General features: G+C 37.0%; 3 protein-coding genes across 8 annotated transcripts in view; 1 reads left to right on the forward strand and 2 right to left on the reverse strand.

Moving 5' to 3' along the window:
• Positions 1–900: 900 nt before the first annotated feature.
• LOC148167621 (galanin receptor type 3) lies at positions 901–4,662 on the forward strand. The gene is made up of 4 exons (XM_088047913.1): positions 901–1,283; positions 1,331–1,565; positions 1,611–1,997; positions 3,202–4,662. The coding sequence occupies exons 2-4, from the start codon at positions 1,332–1,334 to the stop codon at positions 3,616–3,618; spliced, it is 1,038 nt and encodes a 345-aa protein (XP_087904039.1). The 5' UTR covers positions 901–1,283; position 1,331; the 3' UTR covers positions 3,619–4,662.
• On the reverse strand, positions 4,650–5,755 carry Cib2 (Calcium and integrin binding family member 2). Its single transcript, XM_088047914.1, has 5 exons — positions 5,397–5,755; positions 5,314–5,348; positions 5,142–5,262; positions 4,946–5,093; positions 4,650–4,902 (listed from the first exon to the last, which is right to left on the reverse strand). Exons 1-5 carry the CDS (start codon positions 5,445–5,447, stop codon positions 4,685–4,687), a joined length of 573 nt encoding a protein of 190 aa, XP_087904040.1. The 5' UTR covers positions 5,448–5,755; the 3' UTR covers positions 4,650–4,684.
• A 4,059-nt stretch (positions 5,756–9,814) lies between these two features.
• The window catches only part of FoxP (forkhead box transcription factor P), a 58,215-nt gene continuing 53,684 nt past the window's right edge, over positions 9,815–14,345 (reverse strand). For 4 of the 6 annotated variants that reach the window (XM_088047602.1, XM_088047601.1, XM_088047606.1 and 1 more), the window contains 8 exons: positions 13,570–13,922; positions 13,455–13,499; positions 13,313–13,389; positions 13,160–13,261; positions 11,656–11,828; positions 10,252–10,327; positions 10,087–10,202; positions 9,815–10,033 (listed from right to left, as the gene is read on the reverse strand). In XM_088047602.1, coding sequence (XP_087903728.1) covers positions 9,820–10,033; positions 10,087–10,202; positions 10,252–10,327; positions 11,656–11,828; positions 13,160–13,261; positions 13,313–13,389; positions 13,455–13,499; positions 13,570–13,922 — 1,156 coding nt within the window. In that variant the 3' untranslated portion in view covers positions 9,815–9,819. Of the gene's footprint in view, positions 10,034–10,086; positions 10,203–10,251; positions 10,328–11,655; positions 11,829–12,141; positions 12,291–13,159; positions 13,262–13,312; positions 13,390–13,454; positions 13,500–13,569; positions 13,923–14,345 lie in introns of all 6 variants that reach the window. The other 2 variants (XM_088047603.1, XM_088047604.1) reach the window with 2 other exon arrangements.

Below are 14,345 nucleotides of genomic sequence, written 5' to 3' on the forward strand. Positions count from 1 at the left end.
CAGCAAAGAAAGCTAATCCCAGTTGTTTTAGCCAGGGGACGCCGGGAAAAGGGCGACAAATTAGCTCTGACAGATCCTTTTGGGGAGTTCAAAAACCAACCAAGTAGAGGACCAGCAATACAAAAGGCTAAACACTTTGGCCGTGCTCACTTATCATGACACTAAGCCGCTTTTGTTAAAACCATAAACACTCGCTTTTCACACACTAATACGGCAAGTAATCATTTTTAGCCGACGAGGTTTCAGTAGCCAAGCATCTTTATATGAATTTGGCCGTTTCTTCCGAGTTTATATTTCGTATTTAGTCTAGTGTCTCAAAAAAAGGACCAGTCCGACCCCCACCTGACCTCTCACAAAACATCGATCCCTCGAGAAATTCGATCAAGCTCTGGGGAATCAATATCAACGCCGTTGAGAAACCTAGGTCTAGACAGAAACACCGAAATTTACACCGCTCTGGAGCGTCGTGTGAATTTTAAATTTAAGTCGCATTCGATGTAACGAACGACAGTTTGTCTCAAGATTCCATTTCCTTCTTCAATTAGTGATTAAGCTCTTATTGTATCGAAAAAACTTATTAAATTATCCTGCGCTAATTTACTGGGATTACAATCTCTATGCTACTCATCAGTCTGTGCACGTGCAGTACTTATTGTTCCGTTGGTTACTAATGGCGCCACTTATAGGAACTCCTATAAAGCTCGATATTAAAGTGGGTTTTAGAGAAATTATTTCCTTTAAAGCTCAACATAATTTATAACTTGGAGACACAATGAAGTCAGTTGCCGACTAATTTCCAATATTGACGAAAAATTTTTCTCTCTGTATTTTACACGTGGGCATGCGTGCTGTCAATTCAACATTTCAAGAGTTGGTTTATATAATACATACCTCATAAATATTTTTCTGATTCGCAAACTCTTTGTAAGTTGATGGCGGGCTGTCACGCCGATTCCGAGTACAAGAGATGAGAGAGCTATATTAAAAACCGATGGAATTTGATTGAATTTTAAAAAATGTGCAATGAGCTTTGATGATGGAAGTTCAAAAAACATATACAATCCGCTTTGAACGAAGTGCAGCGAAATTATACGACGCAAAGGGAGAAAGCATTCGTGAGGGAGAGAAAGATGCTGGGGGCGGCAGTTAGTAGCAGTTGATATCGGGTTGCAGTTAAAGGTGGGTGTTGTCCTTTCCTCATCCGTTGTCACACGTAATAAAACCAGTGGTTTTGTAAACTCCCAACAAAATGTTACTTAAAATATATACATAATCCTGCCGACGTACGTATAGAAATTCGTAAAAATAGAAATATATTTTATTATTTTAGAATGGATTATTTACCGAGTCTTTACGGTTGCATGTTTTTGGTGGGTGTTTTGGGCAATGGAAGTCTTGGCTTAACACTGTACTGTGGTCCAGGAGCTAAAACTCGAAGTCCTTTGCTCTTTGGTCTGATCGTAGCAGACTTCTTAGTTTGCTGTCTAAGTGGTCCTATAACAGCTGCTCTTTATGTGTTATCCTCGTGGACTCAAACGTGGCGTCACATCGCTTTATTTATACAGGTATCCTGTAGGATTTCCTCAAACGATTCTATTTCAGCTTTTTAGGCTTGGCCAGTTTCTGCAAGCACATTACTGATGATGGCGATTTCTGTTGACCGCTATCTTACAGTGAAAAATTACAGACCTGCAGGACAAGTAACTCGTCGACGTCATTTACTTACATCGGCAGTAATCATCACATGGATTTCTGCTGCTGTTCTATCTGGGACTCAATTAATTTCTAAGCATCCATGGAGAAAAAGTTTGATCGTTGCACATGTTATATTGGTTTATGTTATGCCAGCGTGTGCCGTCCTGCTGAGTCACTTGGGGGTTCATGCGAAACTTACAGCGCTTTCGTTGACTGCTCGTGCCAAACATGGAGAACTTCCTTTACCAATGCCTTTGTTGCGAAGACCCACTCATGTCATCATCGTCGCAGGAATTTCCAAGGTAGGAGAAAAATTCGAAAATCCATCCCCGAAGGTATCATCCCCATTATGTAAAAATCTCGTTTCGATTCAATACGTTTTCAATGGTCCGTTGAGCCGGATTAAAAGTGCCTATTGTACCCCATCGCGCTTTGTTCTTATTTTCACATTTTTTTCTATGCGAACAATACATGAACTCGTCATGTTTTAAATTCCTATAAAATATTCAAAGCCACGAAAAATCAAGTCATTTCACGATAACGAATATCCCTCTTTTTATTTATTTTTTATTATCCGCTCAGTTTCATCGTCCAATTATTATCAAACTGCCATTAAGCTCGAACATCGTTTCACCGAATCAATATTTTTTTGCAATACCACCAAAAATGAACACCCGAAAAAACTTGTATACTTTCCCGATTTATCAGCGGCATTATTTCAGGATTGTCGCAATTCTATCAACAGGTGTTGCTCTTAATTGTTAATTAATATGCCAGGTAATCCCGAGAAATGAAGCGGATCAAAAATAAAATTCGCTCAAACTTCTACCGATAATTTATAAATACTCCAGAGTTTATTAGCGAAAGTAGCGAAAAATCAATGATGTCACGATTAAAAATAAGTAATTGTTGTTAGTTGTTGTCAAACTTAAGGAACTGACAAGAGGAAATAGTAAATGTCAAGAGTTGGGAAAGCATCGGAAATTAACTTAGAGAACTGTCAGAGGTTTTCAAACTTCCAGATAAAATTTTCAGCGACTGGAAGTTTAGCAAACTGTCAAACTGTCGGTGCTGGTTACTGTTCAATCTCAGTTGTGTCTCATTTATCTAATTTTTAGATTAGTCAAAATGAACATTTTTATTATAAATGAAATTTTTAGTAGGTCGCGTGAGCAAAGTGACACATTTCTCTTTATAATAAAGAAAATATAACGTGCAAAGAGAGACGTCGAAATTTTTTTAGCACCGAAATAAGCCATAATTGCGTGGTTTATTTGCTTAATTAGAAAAGGTCTAATTAAATCTTCCAAATAAGAAACTCGGAGTACATCAACTGATTAATAGCCGGTGAGAGTACCACGCTACATAATTTTTAAGTACGTTTAGAAAGTGAGCTTTAATTATTTCATAAATTTTTTGTTAAAGTCGTTTCTTTAACAAATTAACAGAGAGAATGTTGTTGTTGTCGTCGGTGAAAAAATTCTAATAAAGTAGCTCTTTTTCCAGCCAGACCGCGACGGGTTGAAAACCGCCACCGAAACCAGCATTGAGGACGTTTCCCAGCCGCCAACAAGCACGTTACGTAGCCGCCGCCGCCTCGCCAATTCTCTTCTGTGGGTGGCTGTCGTCTTCGCCGTGTGTTGGTTTCCTTACGTAGTGTGTCAGTTTTGTGGAGAATTGGGGGTATCCCCGTCGCTGCTCGTTCAACGTTACAGTTTGTTTCTTGGACACATTCACTCTGCTTTTAGTCCTATTCTTTACTGGACACTTAATCATCAATGGCCGCAACATCCTTGCCGGTTTCGGATACCTGCCCTTTATAGAAGCGCTTCTTCGACGAATGAAGCAGCGCTGGGTCCATTTCATCCTCGACTTGTACGTCCACCGCCAATTCGTCGAAGATCATCGCATTATCTTTATTGACTGTCTGTGATCACTAAGCCTCGCTGAGAAACTACCTCAGGATTATACAGAATATCTTCTTATCAATTGATTCACGCTACTAAATTCGCACTATCAAAAATTTACCGTTAATAATAATTGATGTTTAACGTGTTGATGGCTCTTGCTCGAATTTCCGGTTTGCTACTCGATGTCAACTCAGAATCTCAGTTTCTCAACAACTTTAGACCCCGAGTGAAATATCAATAACTTTCTGTGCAATATCAAAGGAATCTGGTTGATACATTCGTAAAGCAAATAAGGAAGGATCTCCGTTAATTTCATGTGTAAATTTCAAGTTTACTCTTAGATCTATAAGAAGTGGTGCTAAAATGGGGTTCAATGGTTCGGCAACCAACTTCTAGATCAAAACTATTGCTATAGGATTTGAAATTTGTGTTAAAAAGTCGTTGGTTTAACGGTTACGAATTTAGCTTGGGTGACTATTTGGTGCTAAAGATGTAGACGCAAAATATTTACTATTCCGTTGTTTCATTTTCCAGATATCTAGAATCGTGCCTTGTTAGTTTTCCAGTTGTAAAGTCAATAATCAAATATCTTATTTTGACATATCAAAATAACGGAGCCGTTAAACCAAAATCTTTTGTACTATGGTTGTGTAGTGGTTTGCCAAACCTGGTTACTAGTTTTATCAAATGTCGATCTAGATGTATACTTCGAAAGTAACTATAATAAACGTAAGAATATAACATAATTACAGGAGACTGGCCTCTAAAGTTTTTTTGTGATATAAAACAATAAGTATTACTACTAGAGACGACCAGTATCATTAAATGGTGTCATTAACGTGTTGTCATGAATCTATCCGTGTTCTCGTTAGTGATATGTGAAACCATAGATATAAATTGTAGTAATTATTTTTCTATTTGTTGTTTAGTTTCGCGTGACAATCAATTAGAATGTGTTATACGTGCCTTTTCGTTCTTAAAATTACTGTTATATTCTTCTATTACTTTACATAGTTGAAGTGTAATTCTAAATATGAATAAATATTGTTGTTTTTTATGTAATCTTTCCCTGACACCACTCAGATCCTTATATGGAAAGTGGAAAGAAAATCCGGCGCACGAGTGATCACATGTTCAAACTCCATAAAAGACAATTTCCCATCTCCATCCATGTCAGCTTCCTCAATAACCTTCTCAATAATCTGTTGGCGATCTTCAGGAGACAGCTCTTGCCGCATGAGTAGCACTAACGCCCGATCCAAGTCTTCAGCACCGATGTGGTCATCGCCATCAAAATCTGCCGGAAAAATCTCTCAAAAAAAACGAAAAATCCAACTTACCGTAAATTTTAAAAGCGTAATAAACTTTGATGTCTCTCGGTGCTTGCTCGCTAAAAACAGAAAGCAAATCCAAGAGGTCCTCGAAGGATAAATTGCCTTTACCGTCTCGTGAAAAAACCTCACATATGCGCCGTTTAAACGGATTTTCCTGGAAACGATCATTATCATTGGTGTGAAGCTATAAATTTCAAATTACATGAAGTTCGGGTAGGCGATCAATTATGTATTCCACCGGTATTCTAATGGTAACTTGCTCGTTTTGCCTCATTCGCTTTGGGACCAAGTCGGGACGAATGTCTCGGAATTTCTTATAAACTCTTCAACAAACTGATAAATTCACATAAATTTATAATCTCGATCAAACTCACCTCAGGATTTCCTTCCGAGTGAAAAAAGTACAGTCCTTGAAAAGATAAAAATTACTTCAATGATGAACATAATGTGCACTTACTTGGTAATTTTCAAGTTGTTGTTCTGTAAAAGTTAACAGTTTATTTCCCATTGCAACTCTCGACTAAACGCGTAAAACCCGAGAAATTAATAACCCGATAAAACTTGAGGGTGGAGAATCATGTTAAATATCAAGTGGTTGCCCTGGTAACTAAGAGGTGCGGTTAACTGACTAAGTAATTTTCACATGGAATATTTATCGATTTTTCTACCATTGTCACGTTCAGTCAAACTTATGACTCGTGTCCAATTTCGAAAATTTTGCGGCCACAAACTTAAATTTCATTTCACTAGATGGTGCAGAGTAATAAAACAATTTATTGGAACACTTTTCGAGTCGCTGCACGTCTGGAATTTTTTATTTGCACAGTTTTATGTCAAGGATCATAAAAATAGATCTTGGGGAAAATCGTGATGTTACAAAGTTTAATTTTACCGCGACGAGTGAAGGAAAAGATTCCGTGTAGAATCACAAAAAAGTTTTTTATTCGATTCCACAAAAGGAATTGATAAAAAAGACGAGCGCTGTTTCTCTTCGTTGCGCTATTCACACCTAGAGGACGACTGTGATGGTAAAAAATTATTTGAAAACCAGTTTTCTGTTTTTATAGAAATATATAATCAATAATATTAAGTAGTGTGGCTATTGGGTAAGAGAGGTCGCTAATAAAATTTGAATTGAACAAGAATTATTTCTTTTATATATTATTAATTTCACTAAAGCAATGCGTGGAAAGTTGTTAGTCTGCAAACTTTTTTTTAACAGGAACGATTGACTTTGGGTGTCTTAAAGGTGTTTTTGATTGAACTTCATTAAGAGTCTTAAAGTTGCGGCCCTTATGGTGAGGATGAACGATCCCGCTGAATGAGTCATCGTTTGAATTGAGGGTGCACACAATAGAAGTAGTTAGAAGACTATAGGAACATACAGGGTAAATCCGAAAAAAATGCGACGATTTTAACATCGCTGTAGATAATAATTGTAAAAAAAAATCGAAATTCGAATGGGGCAAAACTCCCCCGGATTACCCATTTTTTGAAGTTTATGAGGCTGAATTTAACCGTTGTTTCTCAAAGATTGCAAAAATCGTTCCGCTTATTGTTATCGAATTTGTTTAACTTTTACTTAATTACTTATTTTAGACACAATTCAAAAATTGGGTATTGCAAAAAATTAATTTGTTTGAAATAAATGGGGTCGACAAAAGGGCCAATTTTTCATATTCCGACTCGCTTTGTGGACCAAACTGAAATTTTAATTGAAACTGCGACGATTTTAACATCGCTGTATGTAGATAATAATTGTGAAAAAAAAATCGAAATTCGAATGGGGCAAAACTCTCCCGGATTACCCATTTTTTGAAGTTTATGAGGCTGAATTTAACCGCTGTTTCTCAAAGACTGTAAAAATCGTTCCGCTTATTCTTATCGAATTTGTTTAACTTTTACTTAATTACTTATTTTAGACACGTTTCAAAAATTGGGTATTGCAAAAAATTAATTTGTTTGAAATAAATGGGGTCCACAAAAAGACCATTTTTTCATATTCCGACTTGCTTTGTGGGCCAAACTGAAATTTTAATTGAAACTGCGACGATTTTAACATCGCTGTATGTAGATAATAATTGTGAAAAAAAAATCGAAATTCGAATGGGGCAAAACTCCCCCGGATTACCCATTTTTTGAAGTTTATGAGGCTGAATTTAACCGCTGTTTCTCAAAGACTGTAAAAATCGTTCCGCTTATTCTTATCGAATTTGTTTAACTTTTACTTAATTACTTATTTTAGACACAATTCAAAAATTGGGTATTGCAAAAAATTAATTTGTTTGAAATAAATGGGGTCGACAAAAGGGCCAATTTTTCATATTCCGACTCGCTTTGTGGACCAAACTGAAATTTTAATTGAAACTGCGACGATTTTAACATCGCTGTATGTAGATAATAATTGTGAAAAAAAAATCGAAATTCGAATGGGGCAAAACTCTCCCGGATTACCCATTTTTTGAAGTTTATGAGGCTGAATTTAACCGCTGTTTCTCAAAGACTGTAAAAATCGTTCCGCTTATTCTTATCGAATTTGTTTAACTTTTACTTAATTACTTATTTTAGACACGTTTCAAAAATTGGGTATTGCAAAAAATTAATTTGTTTGAAATAAATGGGGTCCACAAAAAGACCATTTTTTCATATTCCGACTTGCTTTGTGGGCCAAACTGAAATTTTAATTGAAACTGCGACGATTTTAACATCGCTGTATGTAGATAATAATTGTGAAAAAAAAATCGAAATTCGAATGGGGCAAAACTCCCCCGGATTACCCATTTTTTGAAGTTTATGAGGCTGAATTTAACCGCTGTTTCTCAAAGACTGTAAAAATCGTTCCGCTTATTCTTATCGAATTTGTTTAACTTTTACTTAATTACTTATTTTAGACACAATTCAAAAATTGGGTATTGCAAAAAATTAATTTGTTTGAAATAAATGGGGTCGACAAAAGGGCCAATTTTTCATATTCCGACTCGCTTTGTGGACCAAACTGAAATTTTAATTGAAACTGCGACGATTTTAACATCGCTGTATGTAGATAATAATTGTGAAAAAAAAATCGAAATTCGAATGGGGCAAAACTCCCCCGGATTACCCATTTTTTGAAGTTTATGAGGCTGAATTTAACCGCTGTTTCTCAAAGACTGTAAAAATCGTTCCGCTTATTCTTATCGAATTTGGCTAACTTTTACTTAATTACTTATTTTAGACACGTTTCAAAAATTGGGTATTGCAAAAAATTAATTTGTTTGAAATAAATGGGGTCCACAAAAAGACCAATTTTTCATATTCCGACTTGCTTTGTGGGCCAAACTAAAATTTTAATTGAAACTGCGACGATTTTAACATCGCTGTAGATAATATGTAATTGTGAAAAAAAAATCGAAATTCGAATGGGGCAAAACTCCCTCGGATTACCCGTTATTTGCAGTTTATGAGGCTGAATTTATCCACTGTTTCTCAAAGACTGAAAAAATCGTTCCGCTTATTCTTATCGAATTTGTTTAACTTTTACTTAATTACGTATTTTAGACACGTTTCAAAAATTGGGGTCCACAAAAGGGCCAATTTTTCATTTTGAAACTGTGTTGTCTGATATTACAGCTAAAATCTTTGTGTTTTATTCGGGATCACCCTGTAGTTAGATTCGTTTGCTTTCAAGGGGATGTTAATTTTTGCATTAGTCTTTTTTAGGGAGTTGTAAGATGAGGGGTAGAAATAAATTGTAGACGTTATATTGCTCAATTTATTGTAATAATTGATAATTATTGAAAACAAATCAGAAATAGTGATATACGAGAAATTGTACAGTACAGTTTACATAAAAATGGTGATGGGTTGCAAGAGTTGAGTAGAAAATACCCCGACATAGAAAGCGGAGGCCATTACTAGACACGGGGAGCGTTGGTAATGCCATTTGAACTACTGATATGTAGGCATCACTGTCTTTAATAAGACTCAAGAGCAAGAAACGGAGCCAAGTTCTTCGGCGATATTCACACTCAACAAAATCATATTGCAGCATAATTACGGACCGTCTTCCATGCAATGGCCACGCTTATTATCTATTTATTTATAGATCTAACTGTAGTCAATAAATCTGAGCTAAGGTACTATCACATGAACGCGGCAACCTTGGCGAAAAAGTTATTATTACTCTCGGTAGAATATTAACAAATGCGTGAACGTAATAAATAATGATGTTCATAAGTACATTGTGAACTGACGAATCGAATATATCCGAAATCAACTAAAGTATGTATTGTATATATAGGAATAGGAAAACGTACGTACTACTTTTATACACTGATATATGATTTACTTTTAGATAAATGATATGGAATTATTTTCCCTTGTTTAAAGATAGAATATAATAGCACGAATGCTTAACGATAATAATTTACAATATTGCTTATTTTACATCACTATATGAGCGCAACGATACTCTTGTAACACAAATAATACGAGCACGTCAGTGCGACTACTTCGTTTGAGTGTTTTTTCGTCCTGCAGCGCGCACATAGCAACTGATATGCTAAAATAAACTGATCGTGCGTGTATTAACAGTTCAGTATTTTCTAAAAACTTTTGGCTAAGCCAAGTCCATCAAGTAACAAATAACCCTGTGTTAATAAAGAACTCAAGATCCTATACGCTTATTGATTAGGTATACAACATTCGACAACCTTTAGGTCTAAACAATTAACAGTACGTAAACACACTCCCATTCGTAGATTTAACAGTTCTATATTTATACAGAAATATACAAAATCGAACAGAGTTCATGCTTCTCCCGACGTCCTGCTACTCTTCAACTGAATTTTTCTAAGTGGAAACTACAAATGAGCACGATCTCCGACAAAACACTTCGCGCACTACGCGTCTAAAATGTTCGAATCAGCGTGTTCCGAACTGATCGTCAAATCTTCTGCCATGTTCTCTGTATGTTGTTCTTGTTCTACTTCATCGTACTCCGAATGGATCTCTCTCTTTATTGCGTGATGCATCTGCTCGGGTTCTCGAGTTACGTGATGATCCTGATTTACCATGTTCTCCTGTTTAATGTGTATCCCGCCGTTTATCGGAGACCTAGCAAAACGTTTCGTTGAGAAAAAAATCACCTTCACTCATTCAAATTGTACCTCATGTGCGAATCATGCACTGGAGATTCAGATCGGTCGCGGGCTCTATTCGTTAACGATGACGTTCCCGTCAGAAACGATAAGTTGTTATCTTCCATCAACGATGCCTGCATAAACTGCTTACAATACATAGATAAAACACGAGTACTACAAATATACCAGTACCTGGACGTTCGCGGAAAGGTGATCTCCGTACAACGTTGGACTATGATTTAAAGTCGGACTTTTAGATGTTGTACCCCTGTATACACCAATTAATTAGTCTAATGCTCATTTCGACAACAGACATAGAATATTAGAAAAAAGACATTAAAATTTAAAACGACTAAGCGAATAAAAAAGATTCAAAAAGACGTACCATTGACTGACACTTTCCAAAGGATCATCGTGACCAGAACCGGAGCAAAGTTCTGCTCAATATCTCAAATAAAATTGACAAAAATTATATTCACGATTTGTTCCTGTATGATTGCGGGTTACCTTAAGTGTTGACCGTCCACGGCAATGGTAGCTGACCGACTCACCAAGAATCATAATAATAAAATTTAAAAAGATCATACAGGAACTTTGAAAAGCCGGAAAGTCATGCAAGATTTAAAAAACATTGAGAAATTCAAAAGAGATTTTTCAAAAAATCTATAAAAATACCTGTTATTTATACTTATCTAATCTCCGATTTCGTAGAGACATTTTCACATTCATTCAACACATAGATGCAGTTAATCAGTATACATCGAGCATTTTCGTGATAATAAATAAAAGCAATTTACGGGAAAATGCTTCATGTATATTAGGCGCTATCCAAACATTCCATAAGCCGGCTCAACTACTCTGGTTTCCTCTATAATCTAATATTGCTCGCAGCCGCTTGTATCACTCGTGCATGAGAGGACCATTCGGGATAAATACGGGTCTATATAGTTAATCACTTTTTATTTATTATTCAATTTACGATACGAGAAATCATCCTGGAATTTGGACGGGAACGAAGAATTCAATAAAAAAAACACGAAGAGCTGGTTCAAAAGGTTTTAGAAGTTTCTTTTCACTCTTGGTCTTGTAATCGAAGCGAGGATCTTTCAGCTTTACATGCATTTGGAGGATAGCTTTGGTTGCAAAATTTTCGGGCGATCAGATATCTCGCGGGTTTCAGGGCTCCCATAGTTTGAATTTTGCTCTAGGTCCTCTAACAGCGAAGAACGGAGATTGAATGGACATGCAAGAGGTGTAGGCAAGCAAAAGCAATGTACGACTGTGTGTATGTGTGTGTGTGTCTTGCTTCGGATCTCTACTGCTTATGGAAAAATGCGAAAATAAAGAAGATAACCACTGTTCTACAATGAAAAAAAAGAAGCACAACGATCTAAGACTATATGGCTCTAAGCCGAACACCACGACCAGTGTTAGTTATATGGTTCTTTGCAAATCGTGGCATCGAACTATGGAGTTTGAATGGTTTTTATAGAAGGTATATAGTTCGATGGACGATCAGCAAAGGCGAGCGACCAAGCAGAGCCGAGCAGACAGCAGCACACGCGCTGGGCGCCACGCGTTCAGAATGGTGCTTACTGTGCGCAGTGGGGTGGAGTGGGTGATGGGGTTGGGTCATATTTCCGCGGCCGACCACGCGACAGGTGGCGGCGCTTCACGAATTCAGCATCATCCACCATCCAGAATGACCCAAAGTCGTCTTCGTAGCGCACAAAACACTTGTGGAGTGACAGATTGGTGCGTATCGCGTTCTATACACCCAGACCCAAGAAAGAGAAAGATAACAATCAAGTAAGGTTAAGGTTAGTCAGTGGCGACACCTGGTGCGAATACCTTCCGGTCTCCTGCAGTTAGTCGCCCAAGCCTGCGGCTTGACATGCTGTTACTGAACCGGCCAACTCACTCACACATCACTCGCTCCTCACGCAAGCCACTCTCTGTTAATATTGTATATTTAAAAAGAGAGAAAAAGATTTTAAAAGAGATTAGAAAAAGATGTAAAAAATCACAAAACACACAATATACAATGGAAAAAAGTCAAAATGGTGGGCCTCGATGACGTACCCGACGACTGGTTGGGTTAATGGGCCCGATGAACATCTCTGTGGTCTTCTCTTGTAGAACTCCACTTCATCCACCGTCCATACGGCACCCTTTACGTTCTCCACGCGCATGAAACATTTGTGGAGAGACAGGTTGTGGCGCACTGCGTTCTAACAACAAATCAAACACCGCCAAATAAACAACGCGACCTAGCACTACTCGGCAACTTTCAGACCGGAGAAAACTGAAAGAGCCTACACAAACTAAACCACACCGCAAAAGTCTAACCACACACACACAAGGTGCTATCTAAACAGTGGAGCGGCGTCCCTCAGGAACCCACAACAAGACCTATTCTAATCATGTAGCAGCAAATCTAAACCTCCTTCGACCCACTTAACCGATTTTGGGTCAACACTTGTGTTAAAATAAAAGTGTCTATTTTTATTACACCTTGTATAAACACAAACAAACGTGATGACATAACATTTTAATCGCCTTTACAATTGTATCTAAATTTTATGTGGCTTCAACTTTTGCAACGCAATTTATTAAACGATTAACACATTTTGTGGATTTTGAATGATTTACTTCAAGATAGAATTCACGCCTTCTTTCAACCATAACCATTCAAAATCGACTTACCTTACAATCGGGTCGTGTCAGCACAACTCACAACACACAAAATAGTTAAAAGTTTACTATCTTGAAGTAATTGTTGTTTTTGGAAACGTGTGTTAGTCGTTTATTGTTAGACACTTAGTTTTGCGGCCGTTAATATGTTTGCCGAATTCGTACTAATTAAAAACTCTTAAATCAAAATTTTAATAACAGACATGCAAGCTATAAGCATTTTAAAGTCCTGAAAATGATCTGAAGACATCGAAATACTTTACCGAAAAATTACATACAGGTTCATTTTAGCTTAAAATCAAATTACTATTAGTTATTGTTAAATATCAAATGTTATTGTTGTTATTGAAACTAGTTCGGCGAAATTTAAATAGTGATGTGTTAAAAAAACGCAAAGGTACAATACCTTCCATGTAGCAGCATTTCTTCGGAAATAGCAGAACGTGTTCTGGAACCAGTTGTAGATTTCATTGAGAGTCAACTGCTTGTCTGGAGATTCGATAATGGACTAAGAAACACAGTTTGAGTTATTTTTTATTAGTTTGAGACTTTAACTTACTTGACGTATCAACGATGCGTAAGTGAAAGGCGGTCGAACATCGGCGTTTTTATAAAACTCTCTATTCCTTTGAATCTCTGAAAAAATACGTCATTGTTTTATCAATTCATTTTAAGCGCTGTGCTTTTGAAAGTGTCAATACCTTGCTGTACGTCAAGTCCCGCTCTTTCGAGCATGTATGGAAGTCCTAATAAAGCAGCGTATAAAACAGCAATGACATGAAAATGACTGTTAATTAAATTGACGTGAAGATTTACCTCCTGCTAAGGAAAGTGCAGATTTATCGCTCAACCGCCTCCGAATTGGTCCGGCGACGTTTGCAGCAGGAGAATGAAGCACTGGGGATCGCACAGCAGACACCATGGGACCTATGGATACTGGAGGTTGAGGTAAAGACGCGCTCACGGGCATTTTAGGGGGTGTGACGATAGGACCGTCTTTATGGGGCTCTGGTGAACCCAATTGTTTTGACAAGTGGAGGTGATGCATCATCGCTTGTAAACGATCGCGTTCTTTTTGCAGTTGCAATTCCAGTTGAGACACAACTTGCATTTGAACACGAGCTTGAGCAGTTGATCGGTCGTCCAGAGTATGTTCGGTGTTTAAATGCCTGAAAGACACATTTTTGACAAACTTGTACTGTTTGCAGAGAATATATTCCCTCTTACGACCATCTGGTTACATGTGGTGCCGATCCTTAATGGGTTTTACCAACATGATTTAAAACGAGAATTACAGAACACAAAAACTCTCTGAACTCAGTGTTAAACACTTTAACAAATAAAACAGTCTCGACAAACAAACAATTTTTTCATTGTTGGAATTTTGATAACGCGGAAACGATTAGAAATTAAATGCGTACCCAAAAAAAGGAATTCATCACCTAAATCTAATTAATAACCTGTTAATTTAAGTCTAATATTAAAAACAAATAAAATAACACTCTGTTGTCAGAAATAGTAATATACCGTAAGAGAATGTTCTTGTTGATAAAAATCTAACAAATTAGCAGTATTAGTAATTTAACCAATCT

This window comes from Gnatocerus cornutus, chromosome 10 (assembly GCF_029298725.1).
Source record: "Gnatocerus cornutus isolate USDA-ARS CGAHR chromosome 10, icGnaCorn1.1, whole genome shotgun sequence".
Classification (NCBI taxonomy): domain Eukaryota; kingdom Metazoa; phylum Arthropoda; class Insecta; order Coleoptera; family Tenebrionidae; genus Gnatocerus; species Gnatocerus cornutus.

Excerpts from the sequence above, each read along its gene's own strand:
- Cib2 (XM_088047914.1), bottom strand. The coding sequence starts at position 5,447 with ATGGGAAATAAACTGTTAACTTTTACAGAACAACAACTTGAAAATTAC. Across the intron at positions 5,094-5,141 it reads ATCGCCTACCCGAACTTCAT|GAAAATCCGTTTAAACGGCG; the intron begins GTAATTTGAAAT and ends GATCGTTTCCAG. Across the intron at positions 4,903-4,945 it reads TTACGCTTTTAAAATTTACG|ATTTTGATGGCGATGACCAC; the intron begins GTAAGTTGGATT and ends TTTTTCCGGCAG.
- LOC148167621 (XM_088047913.1), top strand. The coding sequence starts at position 1,332 with ATGGATTATTTACCGAGTCTTTACGGTTGCATGTTTTTGGTGGGTGTT. Across the intron at positions 1,566-1,610 it reads ACATCGCTTTATTTATACAG|GCTTGGCCAGTTTCTGCAAG; the intron begins GTATCCTGTAGG and ends TCAGCTTTTTAG. Across the intron at positions 1,998-3,201 it reads TCGTCGCAGGAATTTCCAAG|CCAGACCGCGACGGGTTGAA; the intron begins GTAGGAGAAAAA and ends CTCTTTTTCCAG.